The sequence below is a fragment of the Lactuca saligna genome, chromosome 4 (genome assembly GCF_052625555.1).
Source record: "Lactuca saligna cultivar CGN05327 chromosome 4, ASM5262555v1, whole genome shotgun sequence".
NCBI classification, from domain to species: domain Eukaryota; kingdom Viridiplantae; phylum Streptophyta; class Magnoliopsida; order Asterales; family Asteraceae; genus Lactuca; species Lactuca saligna.
In genome coordinates this window covers 65,355,745-65,374,810 of record NC_136420.1, presented here as the reverse complement: position 1 = coordinate 65,374,810, position 19,066 = coordinate 65,355,745, and the positions used below count along the sequence as shown (strand labels likewise).

At 35.7% G+C, this 19,066-nt stretch overlaps 2 protein-coding genes across 2 annotated transcripts; both read left to right on the top strand.

Moving 5' to 3' along the window:
- The first annotated feature begins 12,476 nt into the window (after positions 1 to 12,476).
- On the top strand, positions 12,477 to 13,328 carry LOC145039700 (uncharacterized). Its single transcript, XM_078987723.1, has one exon. The coding sequence runs from the start codon at positions 12,477 to 12,479 to the stop codon at positions 13,326 to 13,328; it is 852 nt and encodes a 283-aa protein (XP_078843849.1).
- A 212-nt stretch (positions 13,329 to 13,540) lies between these two features.
- Positions 13,541 to 14,491, top strand: LOC145039699 (uncharacterized). The gene has a single exon (XM_078987719.1). It carries the CDS (start codon positions 13,541 to 13,543, stop codon positions 14,489 to 14,491), a length of 951 nt encoding a protein of 316 aa, XP_078843845.1.
- The last annotated feature ends 4,575 nt before the right edge of the window (positions 14,492 to 19,066 follow it).

Genomic DNA, 19,066 nt, shown 5'->3' with positions numbered 1-19,066 from the left:
AAGGCTTCAAACTCTCATACACACTTAGGGTTTTCGAAATGATGATGGTGGCTGGAATGGTGAAGGGTTTTGAGGCCATAATATTATTTAAATAGGGTTCAAACCCTAAAAATTAGGGTTTGGTGTATGCGTGCAAAAAACTGGCGTCCATCATAGAATTCCTTACATTTGAACGCCTAGCATTCTATGCGAAACGCCTGACGTTTGGACCAAAGTGCAAAAACTTAACACAACAAGGATCTAAATTGAAAAGTACTTTCAATGGGTGTTACAACTCTTCCCCACTTAAATTAGATTTCGTCCTTGAAATCACTCCTTACTAACACCCAACCACACTAGATAACTTGAATAGCCCACCCACAACTCTAAAAAGGACTGAGAGAACAACTAACACATACAACAACATTCTAGTCCTACGATTGAACCAAGCCTTAGTAGGGATGTCACTTCCTTGAGACGAATTGTAACATCCCCAAAATACGGTCCAAAAATTTATTTTTAAACCATTTAAGAATAATCATATTTTATCAAACATCATAATAACAAAACCACAAGTATCAAAATTTCATAAATCATGTATCTCAAAAATCTCATATCATCTATCAATGTATCAAAATCATATGTCAAAATATCAGAGTGAATCCTCCCAGGCTAAATGTTATGGTGTGTGCCATGCAGTCATCCCGAGCTCTTCCCCTTACCAGCGGTACTACCTGAAACATAAACTGAAAACTGTAAACACGAAGCTTAATGAGTCTCCTCAAACTACCACATACCATACACATACATGAAACTAGGAGATACGGGCTCCGCCCACTCTCATGGAGATTCGGGCCCTGCCCACACTCCGCTGTCTAGGATATTCGGGCCCCGCCCACACTCTGTTGTCTAGGAGATTCGGGCCCCGCCCACACTCCACTACTAACATGCATACAAGTATCACACAAACAACAAGTATATCTATTCCTATATAACAATCACATAACTATACTCAAATGATACTATGAGATTCGGGCCTCGCCCACACTTAGCTACTAACATATAACATATACGTGCCGACCTTGGTGCCTTGGACCCTTTCCTACTGAAGGAAACTCACCTCTCAAACTGGGTGTTGAACTCTCGTGTTAGGAATCTCTGTTGGCTACTCCTACGACTCCCCAACTATAAATTCACAATGATCACTTAGTAAAAAACCGAAAACCCTTCTAAGGGTAAAGTGACCATTTTACCCCTGGTCCAAAACCCGGAAATCACGATCTAACTCATCGATTCACCTCCTTAATTGGCTAAGTTCCATGACTACTATTGGATGCGATTTGGCGAATTAACTCGTTGAGTTAACCACAAACTCAACGAGTTCAGCCAACACAGAAAATGGGACAACACGACTCAACTCATCGAGTTCCTTTATGGATTCGACGAGTTCCTCTGTCTGTTTGGGCTATCTTAACAGATTAAGCCTCTACTCTTCAGATCCAACACCATAAATCCTCTAAGCATTGGAAATACATTCTTAAGGGTAAAGTTTCCAACTTTACCTGCTTATAGTCCTTCTTAGTGGGTTTAACTCAAACCATAGTTCTTTTAGGACATAGATCTTTGTCCAAAAGCCTCATTACTCCTACCCAAAGTATGAAAACCTAAATTTAGGTCCTAAACACCCAATAAATACATAAAATCTCAGACTTTACTTTCATGCATGGCCCTTATGGGCTTAAAAGGCCATAAAACGTCCTTAAGCTTGCATGGGGTTTCCATGGTCATAAAGTTTTCAACTTTATGCCATGAAACCCCTTTTAGATCCTAGATCTGAAAGGTAAACCACTTGGGACATCAATGTACCAAGGATAAAGGTTCTTGAACCCCCTCCCCCCCCCCCCCCCCCTAAATGGATATAAGAAGATCTAATGAACTAAAATCCAAGATGGAGACTTAATTACCAGAAAATGATGAGGGTGGAAGGAAGTTTTTGGATCCACTATCTTCTCCTTGAGCCTTCAAACTCCTTCTGCTTCTTCAAGCTTCAAGAACACACAAGATTACTGAAATACCCTCACTTTCATAATACTAAAACAATTTGTTACCCCAAAACATGCTACATTCATATTCACAAATAATATTTTACATTGATAATTTATTTACAAGTGACTGGATACAAACAGACTAAGTTTAAGTTTATTGCAAAACTACCCAGGATATTGTATGTTTTACACATACTAAAACTTAAATACAAAAGTAATAGTATAGGCTATTTTAATTCTTCCAATGGTATAAAGCTATACTGGATGCTTATTGCCTGCAATATATTAAAACATTGAGAGGGTAAGCCGTGATGCTTAGTGAGTTTAATAATAGATACAATATAATGTTATGCCATATATATACTTCAATATGGCAGAAGCAAAGAAGAACAAGGAACAACAAAGGCATATGTGAATCATGTGACAAACTTTCCATATTAATCAATAACTTGATTCAAAGATATACAATCAATGAGACATAAAAATTCCAAACTTGATATACATCAATAAAGCTTCGGCCCAAATGGCACAGAAGACATACAATTTCTGATTAATATTTTGGTAGAATTCAGGCTTATAGCCCTGTCTAACCATTTGCTAAAACCATAGAATAGAAGTCATTCTCTTACGGAGACATGCTCTACATGGTCAGAGGCTACATACCAGTACCACCATGAATCTAAGTCCTTTCACTGATCACATGGTATAACTTTGCTATCATAAACAGCGGAAATAATAACAACTAAAAAGCACATAGCACATATAGCACATAACATACAATTGTTCCTATATATTGAAACTCACATTGAAATAACTGGGGGTTAAAATAGTAATTTTTGCAGCACTTCGTTCCAATAAATAGCTTTCTTCTATAAAAACCGAGAGCTTTCTTGAAAACCGGGCTCTGCGAAGGTAGAGCTTTAAACCGAAAAGATAAATTTCTCGGCTTCTCGGGAACTTCGGGGCGTGTTTCGGGTGTTAAAAATAATATCGGGGCTTCGGGGGGAAGTGGAAATAGCTAAAATATGGAATAAAGGGTGAAAAAGTGGCAAAATTCCAAACTTACCTGGGAAGTCTCGCAACTTCAATATATAGCTGCGAGGTTCGGAGTTTGGCCGAAGGGAGGAGGACATGCAGTGCAGGATGCGAGATTCGGTGCACACGGAAGAAGGGATGAGGCTCGGATGCGAGAAGGGCGAGTCAGTAGCGACGTGGCAGCAGGAGGCGAAGGCACGCGGAGCGAGCTCGGACTCGACACGGAAGCAATAGCGCGTCGGATGGCTACTGGTCGTGACATCGGTTGAATCTGGAAACACTTCGAACATGCAAGGAACTAGTGATATGTGGCACGCATGACTCATCAACTTCGGATACACGGCTGATCGCAGTGGCCGGCACTGTTCACGCGAGGTTTCTAAGAAATTGTGCCCCGAACTTCTAAAATCCATAACTTTCACATACGAGCTCTGTTTTTGACGTTCTTTATATGCACGCGTAGGTGGGAATTTATTATACAACTTTTGTTTAGACTTCGTTGGCTAATTTTGAATTTATTTTTAATATTATTATTTTTAGCAGACCGGGACTGGTAAATCCGTTAAAAATTCATAACTTCTTCACCCGTCGTCCGTTTTTGTCAGACACACAGTTTTACGAGGTGAGTTACCTTCCAGTAGGAGTGGGTCTAAAGAACCAAGGTTGATCCACTAGTAGTTGATTACAGTTGAGATGATTGTCTTTTTTGATAATTGTCTGGTTTTCTATTACTTGATGTGTTCTATGTGCCAGTATGATATGTTCTATGTGATAGTGGGAGGAGGAGGGGAATAGTCTCCCGATTCGGTTGCTAGGACCGAAGGGTAGGTCGGACACCCCATATATGTTTGACAGTACGATTATGATATGTTATTATGTGATTGTAGTAGGAGGTGAAATAGTCCTCGTGACTAGGTGAGATAGATGGGTGGGTAGGAAGGCACCCCAGAATGGCTTGACACAGGTAAGTCAGCACCCCATAATGGCTTGACATGCGTAGGTTAGCACCCCCAGAATGGCTTGACACGGGTAGGTCGGGCACCCCAGAATTGCCCGACAGTATGTATGTTGTATGATATGTGGTATAATGGGGGAACTCACTAAATTTCATGCTTATAGTTTTTAGTTTTGGTTCCAGTTACCTCTTCAGCTAAGGGGAAGGAGCCGGCAGGGTAGCAACACATCACACACACATGATTTTCCACTTTGAGAACTCTGGGATTGTACTCTGACATTTCACTATTTAATGTTATGGTTTTTGAGACTTGTAATTTGTGACTTGATGTTTTGAAATGAAAACAACGATGTTTTCCATAAACCATTTTTATAAGTAGCATAATTAAACAAAAAAAATTGGGTCTCGATTTTGGGATGTTACACCAACCCATGTCATAACCAAAATCAGTATGTCAAATAACCAAAAACATGTCATAGAAAAGTAATATCAGAATACAACTTCCAAATATGTCATAATGCGGAAAATCATCGTGTAATGCGTTGCGATCATGCCGAATCCTTTCCTTTTAAAAAGAAGTACCTGAAACCAAAACTGAAAATCATAAGCACGAAGCATAGTGAGTTCCCCTATCATACCACATAATCACATATTGTCAGGCATATCTGGGTACTTGACCTACCCTGTCAAGAATATATGGGTGCTTGACCTACCCTGTCAGGCATATCTGGGTGCCCGACCTACCCTATCATGCATATCTGGGTGCCCGACCTACCCTGTGAAGCATATATGGGTGCTCAACCTACCCTGTCAGGCATATGTGGATGCCCGACCTACCCTCCGGTGTATTTTAACCAGTTACGAGGTCTGTTTCACCACTACCACTACCACATAATAATATTGCATAAACATACCGTCAGGTATATCTGGGTGCCAAACCTACCCTCTGGTGTATTCCAACCGGTTACGAGGTCTATTTTACCCCTCCTACCACTACCATATACTAACATAGCATACAAGCACATAAATCTCAACATGTAGTGGCATACCATAAAATTATCACTAAGACTATCATCTCTTGAGAATACAAGTCCATGTTAGTGTGCCAGTAAACCACACACGCTCCACTAACGACTTTGAGTATGCAAATATCACAATTGCTATCTACCTAAAATCTACTTACTGAAAGTGTTTCCTTAGACAGCATCAGAGAGAAACCTTATGAAGCTTATATTTAATGGTGTATGTGTTCTTATCCATGTGAATTGTCAAAACCATAGTCAAAAGACAAGGATAATGACAAATCCAAGCTCATATGGACTGAACTCAATCTTAATTTCTTGCCATCTGGTAGCTCAAGGGCTTGCCATTGCTTCCAAGTTGTTGTGCAACCAATTGAGAACTCTAAGAACTCATATGCAAAGCCAACTTTAATTGGAATGGTCACAGAATATGTCAACACGATAGGTTATGAACCTCAAGTTGTGTGCTAGTGAAGAACTTCAGGTTTTATTCTTGATTAGTTCTTGAGACTTTCAAGACCTTTAAGACTCCTACTGTCCTCTTGACATATAAGACTTTGTTGTCAGATATTCAAGAGATAGTGTGGATTCTAATCAAGACAAACACTTCACACAATTGGCCTTAGTTGGTCATTGTTTTATCCAAAACATCACAACTTACCAATTTCAAATGTACAAGAGTAGAAAACTTTTACTCTTACATTTGACATGTGTTTTAAACCTTCTTTAAGACATATCACTCAAGTTACAATCTTGATGTATGACTCTAAGACTTGTATTGGAACGAAGTATGACTCATCTTCTTGATTTAACCATTCCAACAATTCAAGATTCCTCTTCTTAGTCATAAGAATGCACTAAGATTTCCTTAGAGAACTAATTGTGATATGGTTTCCTAATCATTAAGATAATCACAACAACTGATACTAAATTACTCTCCCATCTTTCCAGATTTGAGAAACTTTTATCCTTCTGCCTAATTTGACTCTTCTTATTCGTTCTGCCTTACATTGAAACTTTTCCAATGTTTCAGAAGTACACATTGAAACTTTTTCCAATGTGTACTCGATCCCTTAGTCCGTTACTTGACTCACACATCCATGTGAACAAGTAGTTAGTCTTAATTTTTCCAAAGATGAAAAATTCTCATTCATCATGCTATACAACTTGCATGATTCCAAGTTCCGGTCCAATTGAAACTTGGGTGATGAGGATCTTTCCTTATTTGGTAAATTTAGACATCACCACAAATGAAAGAATCAATTTCATATTTCCACTCTTGCTATTAATGGAATCATATAAGCAACAATCTTTTCACAAACACCATTGTAAGGATACATAAAATAAATAAAATAAAAAATTTCCTTTTATTTTTAAAACTTTATGGAAAAACTTATCCTTATAATCCATATGAAAACTTGTTGTTATCTATTCCTAAGCAATATCTCATAACTCCTAAGAAGTAGCCTAAGAATCCGATCTTCAAACTATGCGATAGAAATCCATCTAAGCGATCAGATTCAAGATAATCTTTATTTAAGTATCTTCACTTTTCTTTGATTCTTAAAACATCACCATGTGACCCAGTCACATAATGTATCAAGAATCTCATAGTAGAAACTTAGCAGAGTTAGATAGTAGACTTTACCTAAAGTAGAGTCAAACTTATTGACTTTAACACCTTTAGGTAAATTGGCAGCTTCGCAACCAATGTCCCTTCCTTTGGCAATTTAACATATGGAAGCTTTGGTAATGGAACGGGGGACTATCACAGACTTAGCCTTTCTCTTTACCATTTGGTCAACCGAGTTGACTATGGTCGATCCCTTTCCATTGGGTAAAGAGAGCTTTACTGATATCCAATGTCATTATTGTCAATGTCCACAAGTTTTAGGAAGTTGATCTTAGCAAATAGATAATATCATTAAGGGTCTTGTCATAGTCTGTTTCATAGGAGTCCTAAAGGAGCTCACTATGTGACTTAGAAAGTGATTGAACCACCATCTTTCTCAAGACTTTGACACCCAAATCTCCCGGCTTATCAATATGTGACTACATCTCCAAGATGTGACCACACATAGACCTTTACTTGCCAATAGGGCTTGAGTGACCTTAAACTTTTCAAGAACTTGTGGTTTAGGGACAATAAATGGAGGAGGTGAAAGAATTATGATTTCCATGGGACATCATCTTCATTTAGGAAAGCTTGTTTCAAGAGATTTGGGAAGATTATAAATGTCTAAACCAGACATCTTTTTGGGAGATATCCAAGATAGTTGATTTAATGTCCTTAATATAACACCCAATATGAAATATTAAGGCTAGGACCCAACACAATACTTTTATAACTTGGAAGAGGGATGCCGTAATCCAAGCTATAAAATATTTGAAGGTAGATGAATGACGATTCACCAATTTCCACAAAGATAAATGAAATGTATTATTAGGTTTTAATTGGATTTGAAACTCCTATATCTTTTGAGATTCATTGAACTTTTCAATGGCATGTTTCAATCTCGAGTGTGCCCTTCAGGTTTTGTGACTGGGATACCAAGGATCGCAAAAAAAGGTGTGAAGTAACCATGCAAATATATTGGGTATCCATAATATTTACCCCTTAATCGATGTGTCGGTTAACCATACACACTCCACCGATACTATGATAGATATTAAGTTACCCTTTTCCTACCTTGTTAAGTCCATGTTAGTGTGTCGGTTAACCACACACGCTCCACTAACCAACTTAAACAAAGTGCAAAATGTAATTTCATGGATTAGCACCTTATTCACTTTTTCATAAGTAACTAAGATTGGGTATTTATAAAAGGTTTAGTTACTTAGTATTTATCATTAATACTTTTAATGAAGGGAGAAATATAGTCATTGTCCTACCCGTTCGGCTAATGACCCTCCACCAGTCAAGGAAGCGGTGGGTGAGAGTGAACACCCATTAAACTATCATTTTATAGGCAGTAACCTTATACCCCCCTTATAGACCAGCTTCGTGAATGAGGCCTACTAAAGATAAGACTGACTTGCTCTTATACATACATACATACATACATACATACACACACACACACACACACATATATATATATATATATATATATATATATATATATATATATTATTAACTTATAATATTATAAAGTATAAGGGTTGAATTTTAACTTTTAAAATTCTAAGGGCTAACTTGGAATTAAAGAATTCATAAGTGAAAACTTTTCAAATTCCAAAACTTGAGGGCAAGTTTTGAAACTATTCAAAACTAATTAATTCCATAACTTATGTGTTTAAAGTAGTTTTAAATAAAAGACTCTTCAAGTTCCATAACTTGAAGACAAGTTATGGAAGACTTTAAACTAATAAAAGAATGTACCTTTTTCTTTATTTTGTAATTTATGGAATTAATTAAGGTTACACATTTTATTACTAAATGAAGTGACTCTTGAACCTCCATAACTTGAGGACAAGACTCTTCATTTTTTGTAACCATTGCCAACTTTTATGAGTTTTATGAAACTTAAATGTGACTTTTCATATAACTTGAGGACAAGTTACAGAAACACATTTTAGAATCAACTCTTAGATTAAAATGGACTGAAAACACATAATCAGTTAACTTTTCTATTAATCTAAGCAACTCATAAGAACAAGATAATTCAAATCAAACTTTTTCATGTAATTAGCCTAATCACTAAACTAATACAAAACATGAATCTGTTGACAATTATCTTTGAAATTGGATTAGCATGAACATTACCACATCAAAAACAAGTTTATAAGTCCAAAAACAGCTTAGGGTAATGTTCCTAGTCCATTTCTAGCCAAAAAACTCGAAAATATGTTGTATGGGGCTCCTACTCGCCGAGTGTATCAACCTACTTGACGAGTAGGATGATTTTCTTCATGGACTCGGCGAGTCCAGCGCCCAGAAAGCCAGAAAATCGATTTTTTCAATATTTTTCCGCAATTTGCATCAAGTATAATTGAAAACAAGCCTAGGCTCTGATACCACTGTTGGGTTTTGAGTACTCTAACACTCCTAAGTGTACATGCAACCCTAAATACCTTGGATCTATGTTTTCTCTATTATACATGCAAATATGAACTTTTCAAGGTATTCATCCTAACTAGCATAATAACATTAATTCAAATGAATATATATCAAGTTAGAATTACATACCTCTTTGATGTAGATTATCTTCATGAAGCTTAAGTGCCTAGTTCCCCAAGTGTGACACCTCAAATGGTTCACACAACACCAAATACACTTGGAATAGATTGAAAGAACATACACACTTCATGAAATAGGCTAGCCCTTTCTATCACACATAGTGGCTGATTTTCTCCAAAAAAAAGATCATTATATAGTTAGGGTTACACCATGTAAACCCTAATTGTCATGGTCTTTCATTTCCATGATCCATGGGTACAAATACACCATGGAGTATCCATGGAGCATCTTATGGGTTTTAGCACAACTTGACAATCCTTGGAGCATTAGCCCACTATATAAGTATGGATGATTTACACAATCAACCCATATATTTAATTAGTCTTCTTTTGATCACTTAATTAGTCCTAGATTAATTCTTGATCAATACTAATTAAATAATCTTATTAATATATTAGAACTTATAATATATTAACCAACCTTAAGTGTTATTTCTCTCATTATAGTCTATCCAAATGCATGATGCCATGCAACCCAAATGGACCATGCCGGGTCGGGTCAAGTCTTACCAATTATAGTTATGGACTTATACATTAATCCAACATAAATATGGTGAAAAATCATGAAATTAGGGTTTCCCAAACCCCATCCAACTCGTCGAGTTGATCCTCCCCAACTCGTCGAATTGGTCTTCCAAAAACACGCAACCTAACTTTCCAACACGTCGAGTTTCCTGCCCAAAATCGACGAGATGACCTTTAGAAATGGGGGTTTTACTTCCAAAATTGACCTTCTAGATTACGGATGATACAATATCCCCAATACCAATAATCGTTAATCTTGAGGGAGATAGGAAGTTATGTATAGATCTATACGAGGCCATGATGACCCCACCTATGATTGCTTGCTACAATCCTGGCAGGAGACCTTCCATATAAGTTACTATTTGACTTCCGATGAAGCATCGTGATTAGGGGTACATTTATGGTCATAGCATCGATTATAGGGGCTCATGTTAACACATTAAAAAATGCCTTATCACTTAGAATACCATTAGGGACGTCTGTTATGGTAATTAAAATATGTTAGGATCGTTAGAAATCCTTAAAAGATAGTAAATTAGGGTTAACAAAAGATAATCCTAATTAAAATGTGTTAAGATCATTAGACATCCTAAAAAATAGCAATTTAAGATTTAAAAAAGATACCCTAAAATATAGAAGGCTAGGTAGATAAAGAAGAAAGGTTTTCACAAAAGAAAAGTATCCTTAAAAGAATTTCAACATAAAAACTCGTGCACTCACCAACATTATGTTGACTATCAAAATGCATGTATTCTTAGGTTAATATGGTTGACGGTCTTTATACCGTCACACTACTCGATGTTTCCGCCAAAGGTCAGGCGGGGGTGTGACAAGTCCAAAGTATAGGATAGTTAAACTATGCAACTAGTCACTCATCGCCTTCTAAAAACAAGAATATGTTTCAAATAAACATGGGGATTTAGCACATATGTCACGTCCCAAAATTTTAAAGTAAAAATATTGTTTTTCCTTCAACCACAACCATTCTTTCAATCATTCCAAAAGATAATCAGAGTATAATGAATTCTCAAAACATTAGAGTAAAGTTATAAAATAGATAGTGCGAAAACTCCAGGTGATGTAGTGCGATCAAGTTGGACTATTCCCTTTGGAACCCAGTGGCGAACCCTCATAGGGGCCAGGGGAGGCCATCCCCCCCCCCCCCCCCCCCCCCCGCTTTTAGCTGTCCTAATTTATGTATATACACAATCAAGTTGAAAAAAATACCACAAAATTGCCTCTTTGCCCCCTGGTTTCCAAATCATTAGGAAACTGTTAACTAAATTTTCGGAAGATAATAACAAAATCAAAAGAACCCTTGTTTTTTAGGAATTTATATAATAAGGATTAAGGAAACTTAATATCTATTAAAAATTATAAAAACCCCAAAATCTATTAAAATTTACAACAATTTAACCTAGGTTTAAGCTTAAGAAATTAAACTGAAAAAAGTGAACAAAGAATCCAAAGTTTATTCCGGTCGTCGAAAAGCTACTTCTCAAAACTCACCGGAGAACACTACCTGTTAAGACTTAAGATCGTTGCTATCTTGTACTCTTTTCCGGTGGCCGCCACATTTCTACCGTACGCTCTCTCACCTCCTAGCTAGTCGTCGGAGCCAAGACTGCTGAAATTTAACCTCCGTCGACCGCCATTCACTTGAGTGTTCAGACGACTGTTGCTTTCCATAAGGTTTTTCTTCTTCTTCTTCTTCGTGACTTCGTTGCTCCCCATTTGCTTAAGTAGTTCTTTGTTTCTCTGTCTCTACGTTTCTCTATATATTTATTTATTGCTTTTACTTGGTCAAAAAGTAGAAATTGAATAAAATATAAATAAATTGAATAAAATATGAATGGTACCGTGATTACCACATATACACACTAGCATCTGACAATAATATTTCTATTCATTTATTGATTACTTTATTTGTTGCAGAAGAATATATATATATATATATATATATATATCATATATGATATGTTTGTATATGTAATTATCTATATTTATTAACCAAATATATGCATATATAATATTTATCATACATTTGTATATGTAATTATCTATATTTGTTGTTAACGATTTTGTGTATTTATATTTCTTGTTATGCTGTGATCATATATTAATATGAAACTAATTACATTTATATGCACTTTATATTATTTTTTGAAAATAAAAAACTTCATTTCTTTATTTGCTATTTTATAATTAATTGTTAGTAAATTTGATTGTGTAGTTTATATGAATATGAAAAAACAATCTACTATTGATGGATTTTTCAAAAGAAAACACTCAAGTTCTACTCAAGATTCCGAAAACCCACCGGAGATTGTTTTGGATGAAAAAACCCCTATGCCCAATGTTCCAATTATTTAGAATCGCTTCAAAAAAAATCGTGCTGAAAATAATGAAATTGATCTTAGTACAGTAGAACGAGATCCTGGTTTGCGTAAGCAAATTTATGATTATCTAGTAAATCAACGAGATACTATTATACGAGCATATATTAATCATGGTCCCTTTCAACAAACACTTTCTGTATATCCAAAATCTGGTCTAGAAACCCATAAACGTAGTTTTCAATCTTCTTGGTTTAAGTTATATCACTGGCTTGAATATTCAGAGAGCTTAGATGCTGCATTTTCTTTTCCATGTTTTCTATTCAACAAACCTTCTGGAATGGGACAAAACGGCCAACGAGCATTTACTATAGATGGATTTCAGAACTGGAAGAAAGTTGGTGGAAAAAATTGTGCCTTTTTGCATCACATAGGGACTGAGTGCACATCTTTTCACAATGTTGCACAAAAATCATGTGATGATTTGTTAACTGAGGCGCATGATATACGAAATGTCTTTGAGACATTTACAGAAGAAGAACGTAAAAATAATAGATTGAGATTGAAGGCTACTATTTATACATTCCGTTTGTGTGCCTTTCAAGGAATTGCATATAGAGGTCATGATGAAGGATCAGATTCCATAAAAAAAGGAAATTTTCGTGAAATCTTGAAGGAAATTGGCTATTCTAACACAGCGATGGAAGAATTGTTCCGTACTGCTCCTAAACATGCATTATATACATCACCGTCAATTCAAAAAGAGATTCTAAACCTTATATCAACTAAGGTGAGGAGGATGATTTGTGAGGAGATTAATGGTGGAAAATTTTGTTTAGTTGTTGATGAAGCACATGACCAGTCTAATAAAGAACAAATATCAATTGTTTTGAGATTTTTAAATAAAGATGGATTTATTATGGAGCGTTTCTTTGGGCTTGTTCATGTACCCGACACTACATCACAAACTCTTAAAAATGCAATTTATTCTGTATTATCACGTAATAATCTTGATCTTAAGTCAATTCGCGGTCAAGGGTATGATGGTGCAAGCAATATGCGAGGTCATTTCAAGGGTTTGCAAGCATTGATTTCAAATGACTATCCATATGCGTATTATGTTCATTGTTTTGCCCATCGATTACAATTAGCCTTAATGGCTGCTTCACAAGGAGTTGTTGCATTACAATAGTTTTTACTCGATTATCTTTTATTATCAATGTTGTTGGTGCTTCCTCCAAGCGTACCGACCAACATAGAGATGCACAAGCTGAGGAAATTGCATATAAGATTTCTGTTGACGAGTTAAGGACAGGTAAAGGTCTGAATCAAATTGGTACCTTACAACGAGCTGGTGATACTCGATGGAGTTCTCACCTCAAATCAGTTTCGAGCTTAATCAAAATGTTTAGTCCAACTTGTGAGGTTTTACTTAAAATTATTAAGGATGGAACTGGTCTAATCAAAGGTGATGCAGATTCAACATATGAGTCTATTACTACATTTGAGTTCATTTTCGTTCTTCATCTCGAGCAAGAAATAATGGAGATCATTGATTTACTTTGTCAAGCTTTACAAAGACAATCTCAAGATATTTGTAATGCATTGAGGCTAGTTGCATCCACCAAATTGTTATTGCAAAAAATGAAAGATGAAAGATGGGATGGTTTGTTGTCTCTTGCTATGTCGTTTTGTCAAGAACGTAACATTGATATCCCTGATATGACTTCTCCATACTTTACTAGAGGGGCCCGAGCGTGTAATGAGCTTAGTGATCATACACTAGAACATCATTACCGAGTGGATATATTTTACGAAGCAATTAATTGTCAGTTAATGGAACTAAATCATCGATTCAGTGATAGATCAACAGAGTTGCTTCGACTTTCAACAACATTAGATCCTAAAAGTGTTGATGAGACTTTTCGATGTGGTGATGTAATTAAGTTAGTAGAGAAGTTTTATCCTCAAGATTTCAATGAGCAAGAGAAAGTAGTTTTGAAAATACAACTTCAACATTATGAGATTGATGTTGTTCAGCATGTAGATTATAAACTATTGACATCTATGTCAGAATTGTGCCAATGGTTGATAAAGACTAGAAGAGTAGTGAACTTTCATCTTATTAATCGAGTAGCTAGTCTCATACTTACTCTTCCAGTTTCTACTGCTACAACGGAGAGATCGTTTTCAGCAATGAACCTCATTAAAACAAAGTTACGGAACAAAATGGAAGACGAGTTTTTGAATGACTCATTGGTTTTGCACTTCGAGCGGGAACTTGTTGAAAAGATTAGTTTAGAGACGGTTATAGAAGACTTTAAAAAAGCAAAAGATCGTCGCGTTCCACTTTGATAAAGATATAACGATCTATTATTTTTCTTGTTTACACTTTTGATATGTCATAATTTTGTAATAAATAAAACTTCTTTATATATTTTAATTATGAAGTTTTGATTTCGCCCCCTAGTTGTAGTGCTTGTGTTCCGCCCCTGTTGGAACCAGAAATACCTAAAACGTTTAATCATAAAACCATAAGCACAAAGTTTAGTGAGTTTTCCCAAAATAGCACATGTCATACATAAAAGTGGGCCCAATCCTAAGGATATATTTAAACCCATGTGCAAGCTATGATCCAACCATAGTCCTATAGTCACTTCCCTTGCTACAACCTAGTTGCAGTCTTTTCTACCATGATCCAGCCATGGTCTTCATATAAGTGTTGTGATTCAACCGCAATGTTTTATACAAGTTTTGTGATCAAAACACAGTCTCTCATGTAAGAGTCACAAAGACAGACTAGCATCCTACATAGTGTAGTTAGAATACTTACCTCTCATTTAAAGCCAAAAACACCAAAGCTCGAATAGTAGAAAAGATGGTGCTACACATCACCTAATAAACATCCAAAGTCCAATCATATTCTACCCTCTAATGTTGGAACATGAAGTGATCTTTATGCAATCCGAGATGGACACTTCTGAAGTTACAAGTATTCCAAGATGTTGATCATTCCAAAGTGAAGACAAATTTGAGATACAATTTCTATTTAGAAACATGTTGTGTCTGTAATTCATTTAATGTTGCAAGTACTCTTTTGTATGGTTCTTATTGTTTTGTAGTGTTGTACAAGAGACAAAATCAACAACAATAGATATTTTAGTGTGTTCATCATCGGATTCCATGCACAATTTTTTGTGATTTGTCTTTAGTGAGTTCCTATATATTTAAAGTGTTGTCAACCTTAGTAGAAAATAGGAGAGAGTGAATGTATGAAACAATAGTTGTAAACCCTTTTCACTCATATCAAGAATCATTTAGTCAATCATTCTCCTATATTCTTCTTGTTCTTAAATCACTTTACATTGTTCATACTTATTATTATCGTTTTCTTATAGAGCACTTTGTTGATTATCTTAATCCTGAGATAAGACTGGTTTACCAGACTTGACTGGATCTTTATTATAAGAAAAAATTGATCTTAAGAAAAATCAAGGTTTGAGTTCTCAACCTTGTCCGTGCAGATCCTTACATCAATATATGGTATCAGAGCCTAAGTGGTTGTCCTTTGAATCCATAAGAACGGATTGTGGTTGATAGTTGATTACCATGGTATCTTAATCATTTGTGTGTTCAAGATAAAAGTTCTTCTATATACCACTTCAACTCTAATACCTTTAACTTCAATGGCTGCTTCTAATCAATCTAAACAAATGTATTCAATGCAAATAGCAAATAGCACAAGTTTCCCTTTGCGTGCCCCATTGCTAGTTATCGAAGAGTATGATCATTGGAAAGTTAGAATGAAGAGATTTTTGCTTGGTAAAGGAAAAAATGAAGAAATATGGAGGTTTGTGAAAGAATATTCTCATGTTCCTGTTAGACAAGTCGTTAGAGATGTTGTTTCCACTCCCATGGGTCAAGAAGAAACTCGATCGTCACCACTGACTACAATTGACATTGAAAAGCTTCATGCAGATTAAATCGCCTTCTCTGGTTTATTGTGTACCTCCATCTCTCTTTGAGCACATTAAGTTGTGCAAATATGAAAAGATATTTGGGATACACTACGTGATTTGTTTAAAGGTTCAAATTACATGACGGATAAGCATTTGACATCTATGGTAAAAGACTTTGACGCCTTCACTACCACTCCTGGTGAATCTTCAGCTTCTGCATCAAACCGGTATAGGATGATGGTGAACAACCTGACAGTATATGGAGTAGTCCGAACTCCACTCAAGTACAATCTCAAGTTCATTAACAGCCTTGGAAAAGGATAGGGAAATGTTAAGTCATGTCTTGAGAGCAATGGGTCTCTAAAGAAAATGAAGCTCTATCATTTGTTTGACGAACCTCAAGGTCATAAATCTAACATTACTCAAATGTTGAGAGAAACCTCTTAAGGTCCTCTCGCTTTAGTCAGCTCGATCTATCCAATGATTCCAAACCCATCTGTTTAAGATCCATTTGGAGCCATCCCATCAGTTCCGCATGTTCAACCCACACTAATCACTCCACTTGTTGCACATGTTCCTCAAGTTCCGAGTTACTCATTTGAAAGAAGGTTTTAACCCAGAAAAAGCATATTCCGAACTTTGTTTCCAACAAAAGTTTGCACTTCTATCTATGAAGTACAGACATCATTGGAATCCTAATAAAAAACCTTCTCAAAACAGATTTCAAGATCCTAACTAAAGTAATCCTCAACCTTACCCTAAACCTACTGAAAATCCACCAGCTTATAGGCCTAACATTCCTAATTGCTCCTCGGAACCTTGGGAAGTTCCGAACTCAGTCAAGACTAAGATTGTATGTCATAAATGTGTTCTTGGAAACCATTATTCTAAGGATTGTTTGGATGAAGTTTCTTAAAAACCAAAGGTGAAAGACTCTGCCTATTATGCTCGCAGAGCATAAGAAGTTGCTAAAAGTGAAAACGCTTTTGTCACAACGGTTTAACTGTAATCCCAATTCAATAAAAACTACCGTAGACATTTTGTTTAAAAAAATGCTAGCAACTCATTATTTGATTGTTCGAATTCCTATGATATATCTATTCAATTATAAGTGTTTATAAGTGTTTCAAGTTATAATAAATGCAAAGCCCCTGCTTTAGAGAATGATGGAACTCTCATAAAGATAATTAACACAAACAAACTCAAAAGTTTGTACATGCAATTATCCAAGAAACCAACACTTAGTAAAATAGCTATAAAACTTAAAACCTACTACTAAGAACTAACATCTTAAAAAATAACTATTTATTATCTTTTTTTTAGAAAATAACACAAATATGAACATATCTTAACAAAAGAACATCAAAATAACACTAAACTAATGACATCTACCATCGAAACAAATAAGTGAATCTAACACATAAAACAATTGAATATTAGAACATGTAGACATGGAAACGTGCATATAAGAAGAGGTTAAAAACTAAGTACTTGCAATAAAACAAGTGAACGAGTCTTTTACCATTGCACTAGTATTTCAATTGCAAATCGATCATTGTGCTTGTTCATATCTATAATACAACACTAAAGTGCACCAAAATGAATTATTTAAACCATTACAATAATATGTTTATTGCAAGATAAACATACCAAATGGCCTATAATCACTCACCTTGGCACATTTAAATGTATTAGAAGTTAACACGGACAATGATTGGTTTGAAATCGAAAATCAAAATACAAGTGTAATGGTCCAATTGGTAGAAATTAATAAATCTAGAATGTGCATTGCGCATGAACCTAGAAATGAAGAGTTCATCTGTGGATTTTGATGAGAAAGAGGAGACCGACTAGAATACCACTTATAATTCATCATTAAAATAAAAATTATTAACTTAACAGATTAGCAGAATCAGCCAATATTCATGGACCCTGGCATCGAACCTGTTAGGGGAGCAGAATCAGCCATTCCAGTTGGTAACTTGGGCTCACCTCCTTTTCCCCTTCTTCTCATCCATAGATATTTTATAATTAAATTGGTATCCTATCGATGTTCTTCATTGGATCAACGACTGAATTCCTTGTGCCTTCTCCTGATTTATACACAAAAAACAAAAACGCCTTTTATTTCTCTGACTGTTTATCAAATCCTAACGCCCATATTCAACATCTCCATACGATGAAAACTGAGTCAACAATCTCTAAGATGAAAGTTCAAAAGGAACATTATACCGTCGATATGCTTAAAAGTTACAAATCATAACCTTTCGATTTGCAGGAAGCCAAGAGCGGCCACTGAACATGATGGAGGAGAATTGTGGAAGTTGTGTGGATCGACCATTACGATTGTTGGTTGGCTATGAGCAGCGACCTACTGGAAGAGTCTGCGATCTTTGCAAAGCCTTTTCTGGCAGATCCGATGGTGGCAGTAATGGCCGGTGAAACCAAATCTAACGGCTGGGAAGCTAGATCGGAAAGAAGACATAAAGAAGGAGGTGGTTTTCAATTTTGTGAGGAGTAGAGGCAGAGGGAAGAGGCAGTGGTGCGGTGGTTTGGCGAAGGCAATGTGGTAGTTTCAGTGAAGCCAGTGCGGTGGTTCCGGTGATAGTAGTACATTGGTTCAATGGTGGTGTAACTTCAAATGACGTATCGGTAGAGTTGGGGTTGGTAGCTAGGTGACTAGGTGGGAAGTGATTTTAAATTATATTTTTATTTATGATTTAAATTGAAAAACTCAGGTGATCCGGATTTGTTCTCAATTTAAGAAATGTTCTCATTTGAACATATATATATATATATATATATATATATATATATATATATATATATATATATATATATATATATATATTTATATTTGCAGTCATATCGTGTTTGTATACAACTTAATACCTCTTAATTAGAGGTATATATGAATCTTTAAGATTCAAAATGTTTGTTTACCACTTAATTGATGGTTTGAATATGAAAA

Excerpts from the sequence above, each read along its gene's own strand:
- LOC145039700 (XM_078987723.1), top strand. The coding sequence starts at position 12,477 with ATGGGACAAAACGGCCAACGAGCATTTACTATAGATGGATTTCAGAAC.
- LOC145039699 (XM_078987719.1), top strand. The coding sequence starts at position 13,541 with ATGTTTAGTCCAACTTGTGAGGTTTTACTTAAAATTATTAAGGATGGA.